This window comes from Aethina tumida, chromosome 3 (assembly GCF_024364675.1).
Source record: "Aethina tumida isolate Nest 87 chromosome 3, icAetTumi1.1, whole genome shotgun sequence".
NCBI lineage: Eukaryota > Metazoa > Arthropoda > Insecta > Coleoptera > Nitidulidae > Aethina > Aethina tumida.
In genome coordinates this window covers 33,637,469-33,664,271 of record NC_065437.1, presented here as the reverse complement: position 1 = coordinate 33,664,271, position 26,803 = coordinate 33,637,469, and the positions used below count along the sequence as shown (strand labels likewise).

At 29.4% G+C, this 26,803-nt stretch overlaps 1 protein-coding gene across 1 annotated transcript; it reads left to right on the top strand.

Annotated features, from left to right (window-relative positions):
* Positions 1-12,871: 12,871 nt before the first annotated feature.
* On the top strand, positions 12,872-14,494 carry LOC109596287 (uncharacterized). Its single transcript, XM_020011800.2, has 5 exons — positions 12,872-12,978; positions 13,035-13,131; positions 13,183-13,287; positions 13,346-13,573; positions 13,663-14,494. Exons 1-5 carry the CDS (start codon positions 12,976-12,978, stop codon positions 13,707-13,709), a joined length of 480 nt encoding a protein of 159 aa, XP_019867359.2. The 5' UTR covers positions 12,872-12,975; the 3' UTR covers positions 13,710-14,494.
* Positions 14,495-26,803: the final 12,309 nt, after the last annotated feature.

The window sequence follows — 26,803 nt, the reverse complement described above, 5'->3', positions numbered from 1 at the left end:
CGCGTTTTAATTAACTATATACCGGAAAAGTTTTTGAAGGTAAGTTAATTTTTATTATAACTTTAACTCAAATATAAATTATAAACTAAATTTATAACTTTTAGTTGGCTTGTACACATAATGCTTTAATAATTTTAATATAAATTTCGTGTTTACAAAATATTCCATTTTATTTCAATTAAAATAAAATTTATTAATGTAATGTTAACAAAACAAACCATTCAAATAAATTGTTTTTATTAAAAATGTGAACAAATCGTACATATACAATAACAGTTACTTTATAATTTAATCGTATGTTCAAAACTACATATTACAATTACCATATTAAACTGATTATATTTCGAGGATATGTAATCGTTACTTTATAATTATTATTATTATTATTTTATAATATTTATTAATAAGTAAATAATATGTAAATTTATAATAATATATTTACATCTATATTTCTATATGTACATTTTTCAATAAAAAAAACAAAAAGATATTATATGTAAAATTATATAAGAATCTTACAAAATGTAAGAAAATTACTTTTTTTAATTACATTATTCTTAAATTATATTTAATTTAATAAACATTATAAGAGTAAATAATATTTATTTAATATCTAAACGTACATTTATAATAATATATATTAATATGTTTACATCTATATTTCTATACGTACATTTTTCAATAAATAAAAAACAAAAATATATGTAAAATTATATAAGAATCTTACAAAATGTAAGAAAATTACTTTTTCTAAATTATCTTATTCTTAAATTTTATTTAATTTAATAACCAGTATAAGAGTAAATAATATTTATTTAATATTTATACGTACATTTATAATAATATATAATAATATATTTACATGTATATTTCTATACGTACATTTTTTAATAAAAAAAAACAAAAACATTATATGTAAAATTATATAAGAATCTTATAAAATGAAAGAAAGTTACTTTTTCTCAATTATATTTAATTTAATAAGAGTAAATAATATTTATTTTTTCATTATTTAATTATTCATGTTAATTTCAAATACAAAAAACTAGAAAAATCAATAATTCTTCAATTTGATTTTTTTAACAGATCACGTTTATATTGTTCATTTTTTCAATAATATCCTATAAATTCAGTACAATGAAAATTTAAATCTCATCTAAAAAGTAATGGACTAACTAAACCAATTAATGGTTATCTTTTCGTGTTAAAACCTCGCTGCATACATAAATCCCATATGATTGAATGTATCCAATTTAATTTAATTCCTGTGTGCATCATTTTGTGCAGATTAATTGAAGTGTGTAACTTGTATTGATCAGTTACATTTATATTAACAGAATTAATAAAGTTATCAAAACGAATGCGGGTAATTTTTTGAGGTGCCCTGAATGTTCGAAAATTCAGAACGTTCATCAAACGTGGAAATTATCATTTATATATTTCATTAAAATTCAATGGATAGATCAGAGTTTCAATTCATTAGTCACGTTGTACCTTTGATTCAACATCACACTAAATAGTGAAAAGGTAATTCGCATTTTCAATAAGTTAATTTTATTACACATATCATTTTCTATTGGTATTTTAAATTAAATTTATTTATAATATTCAGTATAATATTTTAAATGAACATTAGCATAAAGGTAAATTATTTTTTAATTTGATTTTTTGTAGGAATAGGAATCACAGCTGACTTGTCATTTGTGTGTAATAAATGTTATATGCATCATTAAGGATAATTTATGATACGTGCAAAATTGAAATTAACTGCAGTGATTGGATGTATGACACCAATAAAAAGTTTATTACAGGAATAGCGAATGTTCGAACGAATTTTAATTTGGCGTTAATTAACTTTGTATGATTAAACTTGTTTATTTGTATTTTATTTACATTTCCCATGAATATTAACGGTATAGGAATTTTATTATTTTACTTAACAATTTTTCTTATGTATAACAAATATGAATATTTTCAGGGTTATTAGTTTTAATTAACAGATAATTGCTTTTGAGGTGAAGGCATGAAAATAATTTAGTAAAAAAATTAAATATGCTAACAACCCACCACTAATTATTTTAAACATTCCGAGTATGAAAATATGCAATTTTAATTATAATTTCATACATTAAAGTTTTAAAGTATTTTTCAAATTAATCGCGCTAAAAGAAGAGCTCTAAAATGCTAATAAAGTTTTATTACCTTCTAACTGTTGCAAATTTTATAGCTTGAATTTGCATATAATTTATTCATTAGCGCCAATCTGCTTTTATGTAAAACAAAACTGCAAGAGGAATCAGAGTCTGTGTAAATTTTACAGCGAAGTTTTAAATCTGTATAAAAACTTAATGTTATGGAACATTTATACAGATGGATTTATCTGCGTTTTAAATAAATTTTCCGTGCAAGGAATAAAGTTTAAGGAGAGCAAGGCCTGCATTTTAGTGTCGGTGATTAATTAACCACTTTGTTACGCGGTCGCTTCGATACCTGTGTTTTATTTATTGGGTGATTCGAGCAAAAAATTGGGGATGTTTTCAGGGGTTTTGAACTGATGTTCAATTTAGCCCATCACGATAAGCAATCAGTAAAACTGATTAATACAGATAAAAATTATTTCAATAATACATGATGTGGTAAGTTTAATATTTAAATAATTATCCATTATACATATGAGACACGAAGGTAAGTAAATCAATAAATATTTATTACCGTTAGAGTTAAAAATAAAGTTTAACCTAATTCCGAAACACTTAACAGCACTAAATGCACCGACCACCATAGACACCTTTGTTTACCCTCAATAATTCCATTAATGATGATCATAAATTGATTGCAAATAATATCGTTAAGAGAATTGCAGTGTTTATTGAGTATTTTGTAAACGTACACGGCGCAATAGCCCGTTTCCGTATATTTGATTAACTTTGTCCTCACTACGGCCATTTAATTTAAAACTTTAATCTTATAAATTGCCCACACTTGAATTTAAAGCTCACGGCCATTTAGGTAGTTGCCGACTGGAAGAGCTCGAATGCATTTCTGCAACCCATAACAGTTCAAAATTAAAGCACATGATAATTCTTATTAAGAGGTTATCCAGGTAACTGCATGTAGGTTAAAGCCAATTTTCTTATAGCAAGCGCCTGAATATTTTCCGCAGAGAATTCACCGTGTTTTCCGTTATATATTTTTCCGGTAACGAGTAGGTTACAGTTGCATGTGTTCCATCGCTTTAATTATGCAGGGGATCTAAGAACTTAATAATGAATGAGACCAAAATGTTTAAATGTGTTTTCTTGGTTATATCGCCAGTGACAATTAATAATTGTTCTCACTAGTTTCGTTGTTCATAGCCAAGTGAGAAAAGTACAAACGAATTTTTGTATTATAGTTTAATACGAGTATAACGGCAAGCATGGAACATAACAGTTAAACTCTACAAGTTTAAAGTTCCCGCTTTCCAAAACTTTAATATTCGAATTTATAATCCCTTTTATAGAGTTTCGACTCTGATTTCAGACCTTTGCACATTCTGTGCCATATGGATTCGAACCCTATAAAAACAGCAAGATATTACATCGACCGTGGATATTGCATGGATTTCGTTTAGAGTACACACTTCGATATTACCCTCCCGAAATCTATCCATAAAAGAATTCCGATGTTGGAGTTAGTGAAAGTCTACCTTGCACCCTTTATAGTTATATCTGAAATGTTATCATAAGAATGTAAGCGGCTCGAAACAAGACTAAATAAAGACCAGCACCGTTGTTTGTTTTATATTATAGATTTATATTATAGATATGGTAACGTCCAAAAAATATGTTTTAAATCTCTTGTTCTAGTACGTAATTCAATTGTTCATAACATAAATCAAGAGGGTACTAAATCTTTTACATTAGAGAAGTAATTAAAACTTGATCTAGTAAATAAATTCATCATTTTTTGGGTGTTGTGGCTCATCAACATCAACAACGCTCTAAAATGAAACTAATTAGAACTTTCCTAGAAAGTTATGTATCTACGCAACAAGTACTGCGATTAGTTATAGTTTATTCAATGTAAATTAGTTTCACTTTAACCAAAGCAATTTTCTCAATGTATCAGATCAATTTTCCGCAAACTTACCCGATCGAAATATAACACCATATCTCGTCGAGAATTAAAGTTCCCTTGGTAAAGTATTAACCGACCATATAACCAAGTTTAAAAATTTACTTCTCGCACCCCTTACAAGGATCATTTATTAACACCGTCTGATTGTCGAGGCTACAGGTTATGCATAAAAATAACCAACTTAAGTTGCGTCGTACTGCACCTTCACAAAAATGAAATCCAATAATCTTTCTTAAAGCCAGTAACGACTGCGATAACTGTATAAACAGGTTAGAGTTAGGGGGTGAATTTCGTATTTGTTTCAACTTTTAAGTCTCGAAATTTGTAGTTATGCTTTAGTTTGTGCCTGTTGATGTTTATTCAAGATGCAAGGAAATATTTGACTTAAGAGTAGTTGTTTCTATACTCCTGTGCAGAAGACTATAAAGTTTATGTCTACAATGAGATTATGTTTTTAAAATTTATACGTTTATAAAGTTTTCTTGTTAATACAATATATACTATGAGTTTCTTGTGCAGGTTTAGTAACGTGTACTGTTTTATTATTAAAATGATACTTTAGATACAAATAAGAGATGATTTCAAGCATTTTTAAATTAATATTTTTAACGCTTAATTAAATTTAATTCAAACTCAAGCAGTGTGTTCAAAACTTTTATTTGCGTTCCACAGAACTTTCAGTTATTTACAATTCGTGTAAACTAAATTAAATAATTTTATTGTTTGCATTTCTTTGTCTTTAATTTTTACCCTTTGAATTATACAATTAATATTGCTTAATATTGCGTTGTTGGATTCAAGAGCAAAGCGAATTTTAACTGTTGGAATTCGTTGTGCAGAAAGAGAATATTGATGCCGGAATATTAGAAAGCGATTAGAAAATCTCCATAAGGAAATCATTGCACTAAATAGGCAAGTTTCAAAGAGTAGGGATCTTTAATTTTAATTTGCCCGTGGGATGTAATTCATTATTATGCATGAGTTCCCAAGTCCCCCAGCTGGGAACAGATTGGTCTGCATACAGAACAGAAGTTTGGATAACGCATAGCGACGGGGCTTAGGTAACAGCGTGAAATGGAACTGGTGCACGATACGGCGAGTAATCGACTGCAATAAACAACAACCTCCGGTGCAATTATTTCGCCGGGCCCGAACGATTTTCTTGATACAATATTCAAGGGAAAGTAAGGATAGGGCATGGATCACGTATCGGGCGGTTGGCTTCCCCATTGGGGGATGTTGGAGGGATGCTAGGCTACCTGAATGCGCTGCGTGTCACCCATTCATCACTAGATTCTCTCTGCATCTTTAACACCCCCTTAAATGACCAGAATCGCCCGCTCCCTGACAGAGACACACAACCATCCCAAACACACTATGTCTCGCCGAAACCCTTTTACAAACAGCTTTAACCTTAATTTGACAGCGTACATTTCAACGTAATCTTGATTAACGCCAAATGTCTTGGCCGTATTTATGAATCGCCACTTCATCAAACCTTAATCCGATTCTTACGTCTCGCATGTAAATGTCTCCGAGTCCTGTCGGTGCCATTTTATTCAGTTCTTATTTAATAAAAAATGTCCTAACTAGCTACATTCAAATCATCTTAATCGACTGTCAAATTTTACTCAACTCGGAAATGTACTGGGAAATCGACTTTTATCAAATTAACTTTCAACGTAATTCCCTCCTTTTTAAAAATTATAGAAAAAATTGACATATCCGGTATTAGTAGAAACTCACGAATTTTTATTATTATTTTTGTCAATATCAAAAAACACAAATCACAATTGAGGTAAAAATTTATACACAGAAATTTAGATGATGGTGATATTGCATTATCCTTTTAGGATTCCACTGAGGCCCCGCTTAAAAACAGTTGTTCATTTTAAAATAGACAAAAACAAAAACCAATAAACAGAAAAAGGTTTTTTCTGACAGAACATACAATAAAAATAATTATAATCTACCTTCGTCACGGCGCACCTTCGATTTCGATTGAATAAATACCAAAACCTCGAACGTGGCTGTGTCTCATCCCTGACGAGAAAACCATTACTCATAAATTCCCAGTAGGACTGATGTTGCCTGACACTTGTTAGAAGTCCAATCCTTTGTGACAGATTGGACCAGTAAAATATTTTTCTTTCCGGCAATATCTATAAAAGCGGGTGGCGTTTCGATTCCCATACACGACGTTAGGTGAGACGTGGATGTGACAATGCACTATCAGTAATGTACTAGTTACTAATTCAACACTGTCAAATATATTGTGAATATAAGATTGAGTTGCAAAGAAATTGAAGTTGCCGCACAATACATGTGTTCCATTATAACTTGATAATAATTTGGACTTTGATAAGATTAAAATAAACAAAAAAAACATGTTTAATGTGTGTTTGGTTGACAGAAAAACACTGTTGATGGCGTGGGAATTGAGTTGTTATCAAAACAATACATGTCGGTCGATAAATAAATCAGGAAGCCATAAAACGAAATCTAGTAGAAAATCTAATCGGCAGTATTTCAAGATCGTCAACAGAGGGAGTAGCAGATAATATACATGTATTCTATCAGCTAAGAGCATGTCTGAAAGAAAGTCCATAAAACTGTTCGAGTGTGACTGTTCGGAGCGAAGGTCCGTCTACATTATTAATAACATTTTGTCCTCCGGAGACTATATACGGGGAAAATCTGTGGCCGCAGCAGAGACCACGCGTCCTGCTGAAAAATGGGCCGGCAAATTCATGTTACTTGGACATGACTGTTGGGAATAAGATTGCCGTCAGGTTGGCCGCCTTCGGGCTACAGCCGCAGACTGCAAGATGATCTAATTACATCAGAAACCAACTAAATAATGCAGGCTCTATGTCATGTTCCTTTTGAGCCTAATAAAATCTTGGCTCTTTTGTTCATATATTTTTTATTTCAAGCACAAACTTTAAGACCCACAACCACACATAAAACACGATTAAATTGTAACTGACGTCAATTAACCAGCTTAGTTTTTCAAATAATTTATTATAACTAATTGAGAAAACAAACCGTACGTTAAATGAAATGAAAAATGAAAAACTACAATGTTTAGCAAAATTAGATACTTCTGCCTCAGATTTCTACTCCTTTACATCCAAGTCCTTAAGTTTTGTTACATGGATTTTGTATTTAAATTAATTAAATCCAAGAAAATACCTCGACTACATGTAATGGTATACCTGAGTCAAGAGAAAGGGGTATTGTGTGTTTTATTAGTTGACTTGTCATGGCTGAAATTCACTATTGTTCCTGTCAAATAAATTATTATTTGAAATAATGAATTCCATGTTGTATTGTGCAAACCATGTACAATTATTGCATTCAAATTGAACTCGTTTAAATTATCTCAATTATTAACAACATATTTGCGAAACATTATGATGATGCAGAATAAACAGTTTTTGCCAAATTGAATTTATGACTCAAAATAATTAGTACAAATACTATTTTCATTATACGCAATTATAATAAATATACAAGGTTACCAATAAATTATTGGGTACACACACAGAAAAATAAATGTCTTTGTTGTTTGAGATTGTGGTTAAAAATAAATTTTTCCGTGCAGGTTATACGGATGATTATTGTAAAATTCCAGTTAGATTAGTCTTTCCGGTTTGGTTTACGTTTAACTGCGGACTTGTAATAAATCTGGTGACCACAACACGGTTAGCTAACTCCACTTCAATTTATTTGTAGCGAGTCTCTATTTCTATATGTTTGTATCTCTGGTCACTGGCAAAATTCAGCAATTTATCTCCGGGCGAATTTTATTTCTCTACAGGCAAAACCAATTAACAACTGTAATCATTAATCTTCTGCGAAATATGTCGCTCATGTCTGTTTAAGACTTGTTACCGAGTGGGGCACACTTCGACTACCTGACGTATATGTAGCACTTTAATACATTCCGCAACGGTTTCCTCATTAAGGGCACAAATTAAACTTTCAGATTCCCTATTCCAATTTAAAAGTTGAATTACAGAACTTAATTACCTATGTTTCATACTATTTTATAAATAACAACCAACAAAAGTTGTAACAGAGATAGATGTAAATACACAATATTTGTGAAAATTTATGTTTGGAATAAACAATACGAATACACATACGCATAAAGATGCTAGAAGACTTAAACAGGCCTTAAATTAAATTCCGGCGGAACATACAAACCAGAAGAACAGATTGAATAATAAATGTATCACAGTGTAATTCCACGCCTATATTATTAAAGTTTCCGTTTAATCCGCCATTTGTGTTTTCCTCGGTATAAATTTTCACACCAAAAAACAGTAACAAATGTGCGGGTTACAGTTGTAGTTCACGTAGCTTGGATGTAATCCTTACACAATGAACGCGTACAAATGTGAGAATAGGATCAGAGCAACCATTTTTGTAATTGCCTTTATGCAGCACGTAGAGCTTGAGGAAGGAAAAGCGGTTGTAATTATCACAAACCTTTAATTATTGCCTGAAGCCATTCTTGTGTTGTTTTAGTATAATACAAAGGAGCTGTAACTGAATGGAAATTAAACACTATACTAACACAAACACAGATCTTTACTATATTTTCGTTTGTGCCTTGAGCATTCGAACCACCGTAGACTTACCAATTATTAAAATCTTTTGTACTAAACGAGATGAATTTGTTAGTGTTTTGGGCACGGTTTACATAAGGCAAATAAATAATTAAATTCCTTCCTACGACAAGTACTTTGATGGCTTTCTTTCGAATTGGTTAATGCGGTTTGTTTCACGGTACTCTATTTCCTTTGAACACTATTTACACACGTCGAAACCACCGACTGTTTAAGCTTGAAAATTGTCTTAGAGAAGCTAAATTATATCTTGTTAGATAATTAAAATTATAATTCAAACACACGAAACTACGTACAATGTATTAAATTAGTATCTCCATTATGAAATCCCTAAAAATTAAGCTTAATTTCCTGTACATCAAGTATATACTGAACATAACCGATATGTTTAATATTTGAATGAACCAGTTTTAAATTAAATTACTTTTCAGTATAAAATGTTGTGTTTATACTTTTCCGGATGTTAAATGGCTGACTTAATCCATTTTCTAAAGTAAAATTAGGTTTTATTCCCCCTTGTGTTGAGTTCAGCTTAAGCCAGTCCCTGTTCATATAGCAATTACAATGGAGGACTATATTCCCGTTTCCTAAGTTTCGCAAAATGTAATTTACATTCAGATTTGTGTCAAATATATTTTTTTCTTTTATGTAATTAACGTCAATGCTTTATTTCCCTCGCTTTTATATTAAATTCTTTTGTTTAACAACCTGCTGGTATGGTTTGAATTTCTTCAAACTATTTTATTACCGTTTTATTAAAATTTTCGACTGGGAATATTCGCTGCACTTTTCTTAATTATACTTGTTATAACAAAGAGCATATGATTCTTAATGGTACATTGATCTTCTATAGAAGAGCAAAAAATAATAATACTTGAAAAATAAATTGCCAATTTTAAACGAGCTGAGGGAATATTTTATCTGATGGTTCTACTGTAAAGAAGATATTGGAGTACAAAATGTATCTCAGTCTCAATTGACAAACAACCACCAATTCCAATAAATATGACCAAATCTATACAAAAAGACCACTTAACTTGACCATTTTATCGAATGTATTCTTTATTGTACCGCATTCTAGTTCATACTGCTTTATTAATATTTTCTGTTCCGCTTGAAAATAAGTATTCAGTGTGTTTATGTACATTATCCAAAATCTTACAGCACTTCGCTATTACCCGAATCGTAATATAAATAGACTAAAAACGGTGCTTAATAGTTTAAGTAAAGTAGCAGCACAGCATGTTGGATTTAAGTACTTTAAATTACAAAGGCTAGTGTTTGATTTAATCCTTTTTGTGGCGTGGGGAAAAGTTCCTCGCATCAATACTGTTAATCCTGTATTACATGCGAGCTTAATTGTACCCAAGTCACTTTTAAACACTCTGTAAAATAAAATTGCATTTTTAACTTTATCATTTATCTATTTATCTGCATGTAAATCCGATGACATATTTAACATGCAAAAACATGTTTATGACACTTGTATAAATTACTCATTGAACATGGTTCGAAGGCACGTACCGATTATAAAATAAAATGGGTCACAAAATTATGAACGTTCAATCTTATAAAGTCTTTATTGTAGAATGCTATAATAATATAATTTACGATTAAGTTTACCCAGGACGTCGACAGCTCTATTATCATACACATAAAGCGTTTAAATATTACGAGGTGATCAAATATGCTGCAGCCGGTGTTTTGTACAGTGTAACATATGCTGCTGGGTTTATGATGTCTTCTAGATCGATATATCACATTTTCAAAGTATTTTCGTTCACAATGCATTATTATATTTTAGAAAAAATAAAGAAAGATATGATTAATAAATTATAATAAATAAAGTTTAAATTATGAAATCATACTGCTGTTAATATTATTATATATTAACGCATGGGAAGTGTTTTTGTTTCTGTTTAGTACCAACTTCTGGTCAAATTAATTGTTTTTTATAAACCATGTCACTACGGTTTTATTCGGACGCAAGATTCCTAGGAATATTTAATTAAAAAGTTAATATAGTAGTTTAGTATATTAATTCCATATGAAATAAAAATTTAAATTAACCAACGCTGTTTGTTTTAATACTTGCGAATGATTTTAATAAAACATTCACACTGAGGCTTCACTTAAAAATATTTATTTACATTTTAAAATCCACCAACAAACACTAATAAACAGAGAAATCATTTTTTTTTGTACAGTGTAGTTCATTTAATGTTTTCTATCAGGTTTTTATATATACAAGGTGTTTCTAAAATAGGTAGTTAAAATTGGGGGAAGGTAGAAGACGTCGAATAATGAAGAAAATTTTAATAATTTTTCTGAAGTTCCTCCTGAACAAATTACAGTCTTTTAAATTTAAATTTCTAAAATTGTTTTTTTTTCGTGTAACTTTTAGTCCAATCGTTTTTAAATTTGATACGTATTATCCTAAAAATAAAATATAGTAGTGTATATTCTGTATGATCCTTCCCTTTTTTCAACGCCATTGAATATTTTTAAAACCATTAAACTTTCCTAAATTTAGAAAAAAGTGATTAATTCTTATTATCACAGCAACTGGAACAAGTACATTAAGAACTAAAATTACAAATAGAGAAAGACCAAACTTGTTGAGTCCTGGGACTCAGTACCACAAACCAGTGACAATGGGAACCTAACGGATCCAACCGCAATTCCAATCCTTCCCCAGAAATATTCTCCGAATCTATCTCTAATTGATCTTGCTCTTCCGAACTCAGTTGACAGGTGGCTGGCATCTTTGCTTGCCTTTCTGGTTCAGCAAACCCATATGCCCCGCATACATGTCTGCCTTTTCCATCCATATATGTCTCTTATTTGACTATGATCTTCGGATCAGCGTCCGGAGAGAGGTTGTTAATCGGTGTGAATCCGACACTGCCACTGAATTCCATTCAGGAGTGTGTCTAGTAAGAATTTCCCTCTAATTAAAAAAAGAAGCTCAAGATATTTTAGATATTAGGATATTTAGGAGATTTATCATTAATTAAGGGTGTAATTTTGTCAGTGGTTCTTTCTTTCACTAGAAATGCTGTTGAAAACCCTAATGCAGGAAAAATCATTTAAAATATATGCTTGTGCTGTAGCATGGGGAATATACCATTAGGCTATACTTTTCTTCCTGGTAATTTGAATAGAGAAGTGTCTTCAATTTCTAGAAACACGACTTGAATTGCTCGAACATATCTCATTGGACAAAAGACGTGATTGTTGGAATATGCAGGATATTGCTCCCACCATTTTAGTTGGCAATATTGTCAGTGGCTCCTCAAAAGTTTTCAAATTAATGGTTTGGGGATGACATTCCTATTTATTGGCATCAAAGATCACCAGACCTTAATCCGTTATATTTTACAGCGTGAGGCGAAATTAAAAAACGAGTTTATGTTCTGCCAGTCAATAACATAGAATTATTACAAATAATACAAAATGCATTTATTGAAAATAGAAAGGAGCAAGGACGGGCCCGAATAGTTTTTTTTTCATTATTTAATTATCTAAAGTAATCAAATGTATCTTATCATACACAATTGTTTTCGTTTGTTTTATCACAAAAATCACATTAATTTTATTTAAACATTAAAACTGAAATATCTTTGATAATCAAAATTAATCAAGAGTATCTTTTTTCTTCTTAATTATATAGAGAATATAAAAAATAAAAAGAGAAAAACCCTCTAAAATCAAAAACTAATACAAGAAAAAATTTTTTTTTGCTAAACAGACAATTACGATCTGTATGTTTTTGTCTTACTTTTGTTAATGTTGTTATATTATATTATTATATTTTAGAAGAAACAAAAGAATGTTAAATTTTAGCAATAAATGTGTTTTATTATTTATGAAATAAAAGTGTCATTCTTGAATATGATTATTTTTATTAAATGTATTTTAATCTAATAATCATATTCAACAGCGCCATCTTTTTGACAAACCTATTGTTTTTTTAATTAACGAGAGATGGCATTATAGTTTTTTCGGAGGTTTGACGCACTAATCTTAGAAAACTTTACCTAAAATGTCACTCAAAAAAATGGCGAATTCATGTATTAATTTCATCTAAAATAAGGTGTTATATATACCAGTGTCACTTGTTTATTTCTATGGTAACAGATGATTTATTAAAACAATCGTATATTTAGTTTGCAAATCAGAAAATAAAAGAACTGGTATAGGAAATATCTAAATAAAAATGGTAAGTACTTATTTGCACTTTTATTTTATGTAATTTAATTTTACATCTACTTCTAGGCAGAAGAATATTCGTCTCAAGATGTAACCCTTAGTGGAAATCGAAAATCTAACCATAATATGGAAATTCCATTGCAAGAGAGAAATTATAGAACTGGTATGATGTATAGATTATTTAAAAAACTTATTTCACTTATTTTCTTTTTAGAAAACCATAGAAATGATAACCTGACAGATGATATTTTATATAATAATACAAATAATGTTGACAACATTCCTAAACGAAAACGATATAATTTTATCCCCGTTTTTGGTATGCATATAAGATTCATTGCAACATTCATGTTGTATAATTTTAATATTTATTTTAGATGAGAATGCGACCTCCGAAGAGAGAATTTCTACTTTGTACCAGTGTATTGATGGTGTTAGAAAAGCTTATGTAGACGCTAAAGCCAAGTTGGCCAAGCTAGATAAAAAAAGTAGAAAATTCAAGAGACTGCAGAAAAAGGCAAAAGCAAAGAATATGCCGGATAAACAAATAAATACAAATTTGGAATCCAACTTAAATTCTGTAACTGAGATATCTTCAGAAGATGGTAATATATTATAGCTATCTTTTATAAAAATATTACAAAATCAAATTATGAATATCTGTTTGAAGTTAAGAAAATATTTTTGTTTTCAGAGTGTATCACTATTAGCGACGATGATGACGTAGTGTTCGTGAATTAGAGTAGCACACTGTTTACTATTACAATTTAGGCATAGATTAATGTAGCTATATTTTATAATTTTATTACTTGTATGTTAGAATGTATTTGTTGTAAATTGCAGTTTAAAGAGTAACCGTCACAATTCAATTACGAAAAGATTCCAGTGCCTTTTCTATAAATGTTTATGAACGATCATGTATCCTTTTGCATTGGGGATGCTGGTGTGCCGTTTAGCATTATTCGCGATCGCAGGTGCAATTTATGGTTCTCTCAAGATCGAATTCCAAGATTTATAACGTCTATCGGGGAAACTATTGCCTATACTTCTTATCCCTCTGATATCTCTGGGGAATCGAGATTTATCAAAAATCGCCGCTATCACTTCCAAATCGAATCATATTAGTTTTCGCATATTACGGATGGGTGCGTGTATTGTGCTGACGGGTCCATCTGCCACCTATTAACTTGTTAGAGGATGTATATATTTTTTCTTTATGACAGCTCGAAATTGTGCTATCGGTTACGTATTATTCAACTCCAAATCCTAGGGTCAGTCTTAAAGTGCTGACACCTTTTTAAAATTGTTTTCTGTACCAACAAATTACTTTCCAATTTTTTTACCTAACAAATTTTAGTCACATAACTATTGTGTTAATATTGAAGTGTATGAAATTAGCAGTTTTTAAAGATTATTACTAGAAATATACTTGTAATTGTAATTTGATGAGACTGCTAAATTTTATAATAAATATTTGTAACTGTTATGTTTATAAAAAGACAAATAAAATAAATAGATGAAATTAGTGATGTATATTTTATTTTTTCTTTGATATAAAATTTATAAATATTTTACTCACCTAAATATAAAAACAGTGAATGAATTTTTAATACAGGTAAGTTTATCAAAGTAGAATATGGATTCTAAAAGATGCATAAACATTGCATAACTAATTGCAGTGTATCGATTACATTTAGTCTAACAAGGCAACTTTGGGGACACTACAAGACATTGTATAAACTTTGCAACAAGAACATTCAGCCTGTATAACTTCGCAAATCTTAGTCTAAGAGTTTCACTAAAAGGATACATAAATCATTATACTCAAGCACTGATATGTTGCAATTTATCATATACTTTCATGATTTTCTGTAAACTCTTATAGCCTGTAATTAGTGATATCGAGAAGCGCTCATTTGAGTAAGCCTAATGCACTGTTAACGATTAATTATTCACGATGAAGTGCTCCACTTATCCGCATGACGGGCACCGGAACGTATCAATGCGAATGTGAAATAATTAAAAGGGCTGTCAAAAGTGGTGCGGCGAGTTGAGTCGAACAAAAGTGTCTGTCTGTCTAGTCCCGACGTATGTCCGGGTGAATATTAGCGCTAAATAGCTTCAACAAGTATAACGCGGTGGAGCATCACGGTTCTAGATTTCCCGGCAACACGCCATCATTTTAGCCTGCGAACTCCCTTCATCCATTATACAAGCCAGACAATTTATTTTCCTTAGTTCAAACAGAAGATCTTGAATATTGCATTGTGCCTCCACTCTAACCTTTCTCTTTTGCGGCATTATGTACAGTATTCTAGGTTGGGAAAGTGGCAAAGTGCAGAAATGAACAATGAAATCGCATCCCCCGAGAGAAAAATGGGAGCTAAATTAAAAACTAGTTCAATTTGAACACCTGTTCATGTTGATCCCTAATATTTTTGCATTCTATCTAGATTTATTAAATACATGTAACTAATTACATACTCTGAAAGTATTATAAAATAAGAATAATTACTTATTTTCTAGTTTAGTTAGTAGTAAAGTTATAAAAATAATATTTACATCACCATGAAATAATACGAAAAATTAATTACATTACATTAATTACAAATCAGTTAAACCTTAATCTCTCTTTTAAAAAATTATGTTGTCATTATTAATTAATTAATACTAATAAATATATAAAATTGGAATTAATTTACTATTTTATTTATTTATTTTAATTGAGGCTAAATCAAATTCATTTGAATAATCGTCTTATGCGTTGGAATTCATGAATTCAATCTTTACTGTAAGGTTTTAATAACTCCTCAAATTGGATATTTCATTTCTATAATATATGAAACGTTTATAATGTTTTCAGTCATTATGGGGCAGTTAGAAAATTACTACTATGTTATATTATTAATTAATTAAATCATAATTATTTTGTTACCTTTAAAAACTATAATCCAAACATAAATTAAATCCTGTAATAACTTTTCTGTTCATATTACATTGAATATTATGTATACGTAAACGCAAAACGAGAATTAATTTAGTTAATTTATTTTAATTAAGGGTAGATCTATTTACAAACCACAAATTCATTTGAATTATCGTCATATGTGTGCAGAATTCCTGGGTTGAATCTATACTATATGGTTGTAGTAACATCCCTCAAATTGGATGTTTCATTTCTATTTGCTGAGCTATGAAACGTTTATTATTATGCGTGTTTATTGTTTTCAACCACGATCAATTAGTTAGTTCACATAAACAGTATTAAATAGTTCGTGATATAGTTATTCTAAAACAATGTTGAAATAAGTAAAAAATTATCAAGACTTCAACTATTAAAAGAAAATAGTAGTATTTTATATTTATTAAAATTAATTAAACATACCGTGTTATTTGAAAAATTTACATAAGACACGAGACATCGAAAATTCTTTTGGCTTCTCGTGTCGGCGATTACATGTATCACTAGAGTCCATAATCAAGAAACAAAAATCTTTCCGGTGCTCACTAGACACTTGGATGTTACTCTGATACCATCAACTTTTAATTTAGCAATTCGTGACGTTAGGGATAGGCACAGACAGCAATGAAAAGGAAATTTTTTTACTATTGTTGAGTATGGATGTATGATCCTATTTTAGAAGAATTGTTAAATAAATTAAAGGGTCAGATAAAATATTTATATCCGAAAATACAATTTTTTCTGTACTGACTCTAAAATTGGAAAACTCACTTATAAATTAAATAATAGCTTCACTAATTTACTCATGCATATTTAACGCACGACTCAAAATATTTTTGAGATCAATTATATGAACTTTATCAATATTGTATGATCAAGAAAGATGAAAATGAAATCTCAAGAGCTCTCTTTTATGAAAATAAAGATCAAATTGCTTTAAGAATATCCAACCACATTATAAAATCTATAAATAACAAAAATATTCCTCCAAATAAGTGTAGTGGACAAGGATACGATAGAACAAATACCATAAAAGGCAGGTATAGTTGAAAAACTTAAAGGCCATATCGAGTCAAATGCGATATACACTCAATGTACTGCTCTGGCAGCTGATGATGTAGTAAGAGGGGTTGTTTTAATGCATACATTCTTCGAAACATACAACAAATTTAGAATTTTTTAGCCATATTCAAATGAATCGTTCGCAAATCTGTCTTGAATAATTGGAAAAGTGTAGATATAAATTTGAAGATTTAAAAAAGCAAGCAAATATTGTAGCAGAAAGATGGTTCATCAACTCTAAATTTTCTAAAACTGGTCAAAGGAAGGTAAAACGTCATTTTGATGAAATTTGCGAGGATGAACTTTTCCAAAATCTCGAAAGTTTAAAAGACATATTATTATTATTATTATTATTCTAGCGTGACATAATGATTATTCACCTGAGATCGTAGTTCATTGCAATGAATAAAATCGTTTACAATTTCAGTGTATTAAAACCTTGTATTTAAGTGACACCTATTTATCGCAGGAAGCTTTAGAATTTGTTGATTTAAATTACTAGATTAATGATAATTAATCAAAAATGCGGATAATAATTGTATGCATATATACTTAATGTTATAAAAAGTGCACTGAAAAAATAGATATTATCATTATTAATTAAGTAATAATGCTGAAATGTACTTTGTAAATTAAAAAATTTAGTGAACAAAGTTATAAAAGTACCATTTGCATCACCACTATGGAAACTAAATTAATTACAAACCAGTTAAATCACTCTTTAATATTGGCATTGTTAATTAACTAATAATAATAAATACTTTGTTAATATAGCTTCCTAAAAATATTTCCCAAACAAACATAATTAAATCCATAAATAACTTTCCTGTTAATATTTTATTGAATATTTGTATTTGTAAACGCAAAGCCGGAATTAATTTACTTAATTTGTTTCAATTAAGTATCGATACATTTACAATTCACAAAATCATTTGAATTATCATTATATGTCCTCAGAATTTCTGGATTGAATATATGGTAGATGGTTGCAGTTACATCCTTTATACTCAATTGTTTTGTGTGTTTATTGTTTCCAACCACTATAAATTAAGTTAGTTGATATAAATTATATATATTACAATAAGATGATCAAAACTGTAACTGTTTAGAAAATTAGTGGTGTGTATTTAAAAATTGCGTTATTTTTAAAATTTACATAAGCTAAAATTATTCTGAAAATAATGTAATTGTAGATGTTTTTGAATACGAAGTCGATTTACATTTACCTATTTTCTAAATTGATATAACTTACTAAAATTAATAATTTGAACAGTAATGTTTTTTACTGACTAAAATTATAAAAGTACTGTTTGCGTTACTAGGGAATAATAGGAGAACTAAATTAATTACAGACTAATGAAATTTTAATTAATGTTTGAAAAATGTAATTATTATCATTATTAGTTAAGTATGTAATAATACCAAATATTTTGTTAATATAACTTAATAAAAATCAATTTGTTTAATCAAATCATTTTAATTTTAGGAATAGAAATATTTACAACCCACAAATTTATCTTAATTGTCGTCAAATATATTCAGAATTCCTGAGTCGCGTCTCTCGTATACTACATGTTTCTTGTAACATCTCTCAAATTGGATGTTCCATTTCTAATGTATGAAATTATTATGCTTGTTTGTAAATAAATAGTTTATGGAGTAGTTATTATAAAATAATGTTGAATTAAAAGTATAAAATAAGTAAAGGATTATGGATATTGCAACTATAAGGAAAATAAGTATTTTTTTTTATTTATTAAAATTGTTTAAACGTAACATTGTGTTTACGCAGGTTGTTTAATTTAATCAAATTCAATGTGGCGTTGGCGACATTTTTTCTAAGTTTATCTGACTGGAATAAAAGTTGGGCATTTCGAGAAGTTTTTCGAACGTGCTGTTGCGAAGCCAACACGTAAAAATATTTAAATCACGCATAAAATCCCCAGAATTCGAACTAGTTTTGCGTGAAATTACAAATTCATGACGCGGTGCAACTGAACGCCGGACCGGAACAGTCCAGGAGTACCTGGACGGGATCAACGTGCGGAATTAATGATTGGTGACGGTGTAACATATGCCCGTCAAGTGGACACTTTCGGCGTTGGCAACATACACGCCTGGTGGACCAGTTATGTGTATCTGTCAGCGGGCCCCAGTGTCCGTCACGGCGCCGCTCAACGCCACAAATCATCCTGTCTCGCGGGACACCCAGTCAACTGTCACAACGTGAAAATCCTGTACGACACACGTTTCACAACAATAGAATCACGACGTGGCCGGAAAAGTAAACTTTCTTGTCGCTGTCGCACGTTCTCACCGGGATGCCGGGCGGCGGAGGGGTAGGGGTAGATGTGTAACGAAAATGCTACGAAGATGCCACTAAGGCGGACACGTTATAGCCGATGCTCCACATAATTTGTTGCAAAAATATTTCCCACTGTTTGTACTGGTCGCTGAAAATTTCATAACGCCGTTCCGGAACACATTTGTAAAGAATTGCACATTGCATGTCAGAAGCATATCTGTAAAAATTTTTGTTTATCGCACAAATTTCATTTTGTCCAGTCCACGTATTTTTAAACCAATTTTCTTATTATAAATTTAAGTTCCTTCTTGATTAAAAAACTTTTTATTAAACTATTTTTGAAACTGGAGAAAGTATGACGTGAAAAGTATTATTTCAAAAATGTGATGAGAACGACGGATACTTCTCAGATTCCTTTAATATAATTAATATAAAATTAGTATCAGTGATTAAGTGTTTCCTCAAAAACTCCTTGTTACTTTTGTTCAATACTGTTGCATATAATTTTTAAATTTATGACTAGGAACCACAATAAATTGAACAAAATTTTATTTGAAACAAAACAAAACTAAATACACTAGTTAATTTTTCAGATCCTTTGATAAACAATTCAAGATATGTTTTGAATTTGAAACTAAATATTTTTTTATAATTTTTATAATTATTTTGCATTAAGATTATTCATTTTACAGTTTTAGAGTTACATAAATAAAACATTTTTGGTAAAAATTATCAAAATTCTAAAAATTAAAAAAACTAATTTCTATATACAACATTCAGTCTTTTAAAATTAATTTTTAAAATATAAGAAAATAATAATAAACTTTAAAACATGACAAATTAAAAAGAACGAAATTTTGTTCAGTCCTCGTACCAATTTTCAAAAATTTGGAACTTCAGAAAGTATTACAAATATTTAAACATGCTTACAAGAGCATTTGAAAACCAATTTAATTTTTTAATTATGCAAACTTTTTAATCTACAATGTAATTGACTTTTTATCACAATTTTTGTTTTTCATTTAAATAATAAATAATAATAAAAATAATTTTTTTTTTGAGATTATAAAAATTTATATATATTTGATATTTTTAAAGTTTCTAATCAGGCCTCTAATTTTTCCGATCATTTGATAAATACTTTATTACTTTTTTATTGAACGCACTTTTTAATTACCTACAAAAAACATTATCAGAATTTTTGTTTTTTGTGTTTGAATCATTTGAAACCTATTAAAAATTGTACAAAAATAAAACATTATTTGTGGGTTTAATTATATTTAAAATTTAGAAATATAACAATAAAATTGCTCTTAATTAGTTCTTATGGAAAATATATTTTAAAAATATAAAAAATAATAATACTCCCTTGGTTGATACACTTTTAAAAGTTTATATAAGTTTTCAATTTAAATATTCGAGATAAAAACGCTTTTAATGTCTGCTATAGTTTTTCTGAAACCACTAATTTTTTAAAATAATGATACTTTTCGAATAGTACATTCAAAATTTTATATATTTAGCTTTTTATGTTCAACTAAAATTTTAAACTACAAATTGAAAAGAGCAAGATGAAGCCAAATATTGTTTTGAGTTAACTGATTGTCACAGAATTCGTACCAACACAATTCTCATATGTTGATTTCAGGTTGCATTGTCTCTTTTAATAAACCTATCGGACTATGTAAACGCAAATTCCATTCATGTCTTGTGTTCGTTAGCGCCGAATTATTAACACCGATTACAATTATCGTGGACACAGTTGTTATAAAACCAAGCTAACAGTTCCATTCCTCAAAAAATTCTGACTATTAATTGTGTATGAAAAGACACATTAAGTAGATAATAGAACTGTTTATTATTATAAGTGTAAACCAGAAATGGGATTCCGATGGTCAACATTCAGATGCAATACAATGTTAATGCAATATTTACCCGCAAATAGATTGATTTCTTGTTTATAATCGGCTGAACCATATTTAGATCATGATGACACAAACATACAAAATTACAAACAAACAAAGCCGAAAATGGTCGGGATAATCAGCCTACAACGCTAATGAAATATTGACATTACACATGTTACAATTTGACGTGACCTTCGATGAAATATTTTATTGAGACTGATCTTAAAATTAAATTATGGTAAGTATAGAAAAGTGTGAATTTGATTCTCCACGTGGTCGAGGGAAACTGTCGTAAATTGTGGTGCAGGTTTAAACGCAAAATGCTAACTCAGTTGTCGGAGTGATCCAATGAAATGCAATTACTGCTTGTCAGCCCTAATACGGGGACTGACGCCAGATACGGACACTGAAGAAAAGAAACAGCACATGGGGAATTGTTGATTTAAACAAAATACTGTTTTGTGATAAGTCCTAAATTACTTATATTTGATCCAATCTGTAATCATTTGTTTTTGCTTTCAAATGTGTTTTATCTCACCCAATGGAATTTGCTGCTCTATTTTGGGATAACTAGTTGTGACGTCTCAAACCGTTTTAATCCCGACACCTGGCAGAAAATTCGAATGACGTCCTCTGAGGGGTTGGTGCATACACTGTACAATTGTAGAATGTAATCCAAGGGGAGTAATTAATAGTTACGGGGTAGTTGTAGTGTTATATTACCACAATACACTGACTAAACGTCAACGATGAAAACTTACAGAGTTATATATGTACCTCCGTGCAAAATACGAATGTAATTATTATTAATTTTATTACTGATTAACTATGTAAATTGTGTATTTTTAAACTTTTAAACAGTGAAGTAAAATATCTGTTTACTAAAGTATTTCATACTTTTAAGGAGAAAATCCTACATATATTATGTAGCAAATAAAGTAGAACCCATTTGTTACAAGTAAACTTTGCGTTTAAAAACTTTCCTCACGTGTACACTGTATTCATAAAAAGTATTAAGAGTGTATTTTTGCATTCTAACTAAGTTGGACCAACTTCGTTCAGTATCTTAAAACATAACTGCAACGAAAAAATGTACTATTCGCGTTATAATAAAAGCTAACCGTTTCTAATGATGAATTCAATTAATGTCCTTTGTCTATTTGTCTCCAAGCGGACATTAAGAATAATTCATTTATTTTTAAATTAGTAAGTTTTGTTCAATAAATAAAATGTGTGATAAAAAATATGTATTAAAAAAGCTTAGTGGTGTTAGAAACGGATTTGATAGGTTTAACGTTTGTTTTAGTTATTTCTGTAAAAGTTACATGCAAGAAAACACCTTTAGAATCTTTTAGCTTTCATAAATATCAATCGCGGTTAGATGTTATCGAAGTCGCCTAATGTCCGTATTAGAGTCACGTACTAAAAGTTGGATGAAATGTTCTGTTTCGATTTGGGACTGCTGCAAATCCCTCACAATCTTGGAGATCTTTCACAATCCAATATGGGAACAGTTGATCCCCCAGTTGAACAAAGCCAATATATAAGTCGCTCCCCCCGCTTATTTATTCAAACAGCAGAGGTGCGAAGTTTTTTGTTGAACGGCTATTTTGTAAACAAATTACTGTTCAGATAAAAGTTTTAACGTAAATCCCTTTATCTTGGCCAATGAATAATGCAGAGAACCTACGTTAGATATAAAAGCATACGCTATTCTCTTTTCGTTGTCCATCAATCATCGTCTTTGAGGCCTTCTCATTTATAACTCCCAATTTGACCTACTAATAAATGATTCAATTAGTTTTTTCCTTATCGTTCAAAAACACAAATTGCTTTGTTAAGCTCCTACTAAATGCAACCTTTTTTCTACTGATTACTCGACCAAACACTTAACACATCTGGCTGTACGAAACGATTAACCCGGTTTCCATTTATATTTAAAACCAATACATTTATTCAAATAAATCGGCACGAATATTTTCTTTTATTGTTTTCCCCCGGCACTGGCGTATCTTACAGTAAGCAGTTTCCGAGTTCGCACAAAAGCCCACATAAATTATAGATATTCCAAACTGATAAAAGTTTCCACAATTATCACTTGACTTTTTAATTTACCCAAAACCCCGTGATACTGTTCAGACCACCCGATAAAACGGCGAACCGAACGGGACTCGAAAAAAATTTCATAACCACGTCTAGCCAATGCAAATTGAAAAATATATTCTCGCAGAATTCGAAGGCCGCATTAATGACCCGGAAAGAAATCTGGTATACATCTCAATTAATCATTTTATAATCATCAATCATATAAAAAAGGAACAAGGCTACATTTATTTTTATGTCAGTAACTGTTCAACTGTTCCGCGACGGATTCACATGAAAAACTGCGTTTTAATGTCGAAATTTATTCGGGCTGCGAAACCGAAGCCCACGTGTGGATCCCACGTTTAAAACAACATTAATTATTTGCAATTTTCCAAGTTAATCCCTGGATCAAATTAATTAGAGCAGTGCTTTAATAATTTTGCCGTATTGAATAAATTATTGCGAGCGGTTTTTCTAGTGGTGAAATTCATCTATGCGGTCTCATTTACTTCACATTTACTGCGACAAACTAATTAATATTTATACATGTGAACAAAATGTATTACCCAATTTTATTAAGCTCACTCATTAACAATTTAATTTATTATAATTACACAGAAACACAAACGAAAAAGTATTTAGACCATACTCTGTGTTAAAATTAATTCTTGCGTAGGTAAAACGAACTAATTGCTCAATAAACGCCATGGTTTTTGCACAGACACAAACACTTTAAAAAGCAAGTGGTTTCCTTTGAAACAGCTTCGGAGTTTTCCCCATAATTCAAAGTTAATTTGTTGGCATGACATGTGTAGAACTTTTGTTTGAAGAAAACAAGTGGTTAATATATCTCCGCCAATTATTTCCATATTCACATTTTGTGTCAACCTGAATTATTCAGTGCCCGGAAAGTCTCTGAAGTACTAAAATTAAATTGAGTTAAATGGGCCCAAATATTCAAGGTTAATTAAACATTAACATAAGTAAAGGGCCGTCCCGGTTATGTGACTAAGTGGCCTCAATGCTCAACAAGTGGCTCCCCCTTGATTATTCCATATCGCATACATTTCAAGATGTTCTGCAATTCTCTTTTGGCCTAATTAAAACAAAATTACCTATTTAAGACGCACTTCTTTAGTTCCTTCCTGCAAAATTTCAGTTTGTTTCATCTATTCATTTTCATACGGCAAATATTTAAATAGATCGGTTTATTACACTAACACTTTGATTTAAGTTCTGTAGCTGTACGAAGTATGTTATTGCTTTTCTAATTTAAAACTTATTTTTAAGAAAATACTTTTACAAGTTATACCACTTTATAAAGTTAATCTAGATTTTTTACACTAGTTATATCGAAGAAAAACTTATTACGAACTTTATGTGGAAGTTTCAAATCTAAAATTTACGTCATGATGTATGAATTACTCTTCTTACTTAGATTCTACATTAGAAATTTAAGTGAAACTTACTTGATTATTATTGATGATGTAAAAAAATCTATTTTTAACAATTTTCTCAAACGACAAACGATCGTATTTATATAATTTAATATAGCAACTGTTTCAGTTATATCTTATATATAAATTTAGGTTATATAAACAGTGACATAAACATTTAATATTAATTATGAGTGTGTCATAGATTTAAATACGTCACGTTAATATATTAATTAATAAAATAATTCAGAGATTTCGTCTCACAATCAGTACAATTCAATTCAATTTAATAAACCATTTTCCGAGCCAATGAATACTGACCCTTGTTTTATAATCCATAACCGTTCAATTTAAATCCACGAATAGTTCACGTTATAGTTGTATAACTATTTAATATTTTCGTTGAATAATTCATAAATGTCGATTGGAATTCAGGAAACGCAATTGGAAGTAGTAAACATATAATTAAATTTAAGTTTTAGTTTCTGCTTATGGATAATTATTCCAAGTAATATTCGTACACACTTAAATGTCTAAGAAGTTTTAGACTTATCTGGGCGAACGGCAAACTTAACTAATTAGACATGAAACTAGAGACACACTAAACAATGAATTATAAGCTTAACTTCCACCTAAACTTATTTGCCTCTGGATTTTCCTAAATTAGATTTGTGGCATTCATACCTCGGGCAATGAAAAAGATTTTGAAATCTGTAATTACTCCTTATATCTTTTATTGTTTAATCTCTAAAGAAATTTTATTATAATTATATTATTATATTATAAATCATCATTCATTGAATGTAATAATAGTATTAAAAATTTTGCTTGTAAATAAATAGCACTTTTATATCAGAATATACTTTTGATTTTGTATTAAAAACGTTATATCATTAAAATGATTAATATCCAATGGTTTATCCATATTATTTGAATAATTATAATTACATATTGTTTGATAATTACATATTGTTTGATATTCAATTAAGATTAATTAACTAGCTTTTAACAATAAACAAAATTTTTAGTAATTTTAATTACTTTATGTAATTGTTTTAATAAAATATGTGCAAAATTTAATTAAATAGTTTAATTAAATATATTAAAATATGTATACTATAATTAAATTTGAGATTACTTACTTTTATTATACAGAAACTATAGTTTACCTAACAGTTATAGAATTCATGTTAATTGTGATTAATGTTTTTATTTTGTTTCAAATGAAAAAACTCAAAAATAATTAAAATTCTATACCCCATTTTTAATTGTAACATTGATTCTTTTTATTAAATTTATTATTGTTTAGCTGTTTTTGGAAGCGGATTATTGCAGCCTCGACTCTAAATATTTAATTTATTAACAAACTGTAAAGGAATTTATCTGTAGTGTTTCTGAAAAAATTCAAAATTTAAATAAAAAGGAATATCAAGCGCCATCTTTTTGTTAGAACTCGAACATCCTGCCATAAGAAACAGGAAAAATTAATGTAGACTTATATATACCATTATTTTTTTTGTGTTCATGTATAGTAACAAATTCTTATAGAACTTGCTCATGTGCTAAATTTAGTAAATTTAAAGACGACAACACCACATAAGAATAATAATTGAACTGAATATTTTTCTTTAAATCTTGCCCTTACTTATTTCAAATAGGACAATCAATATAATTGTCTAGAAATCTGTAGCACCAGCTTCATAGATATTTACTCCGAGATGGCGTAGGCGGTGGGTGTCAACCACATTATTCACAATTGCTTATTTGGTGCTTAAATGTTTTAATATACAGGTTCTCTTAAAATTAAACTAGAATATTTCAGCATTGAATCATGCAGTTTGAATGATCCTAGTTTCCTAATAAATATTGTTTTTTTCAATAATTCCTGAAAATTTTGAAAGGGTCGCGTTAACGTTACAAAAATAAATATAAAAATTATATTTTGGGTACCAAAATCTCTTTGCTAAAATGTTTAATTTAATTAAAAATACTTATTTGATTCGAAGTGTTTACATTTAAAAGTGAATCATGAATTCAAAGTATATTCTAGTTTTTTAATATATATTGATTTCTATTAT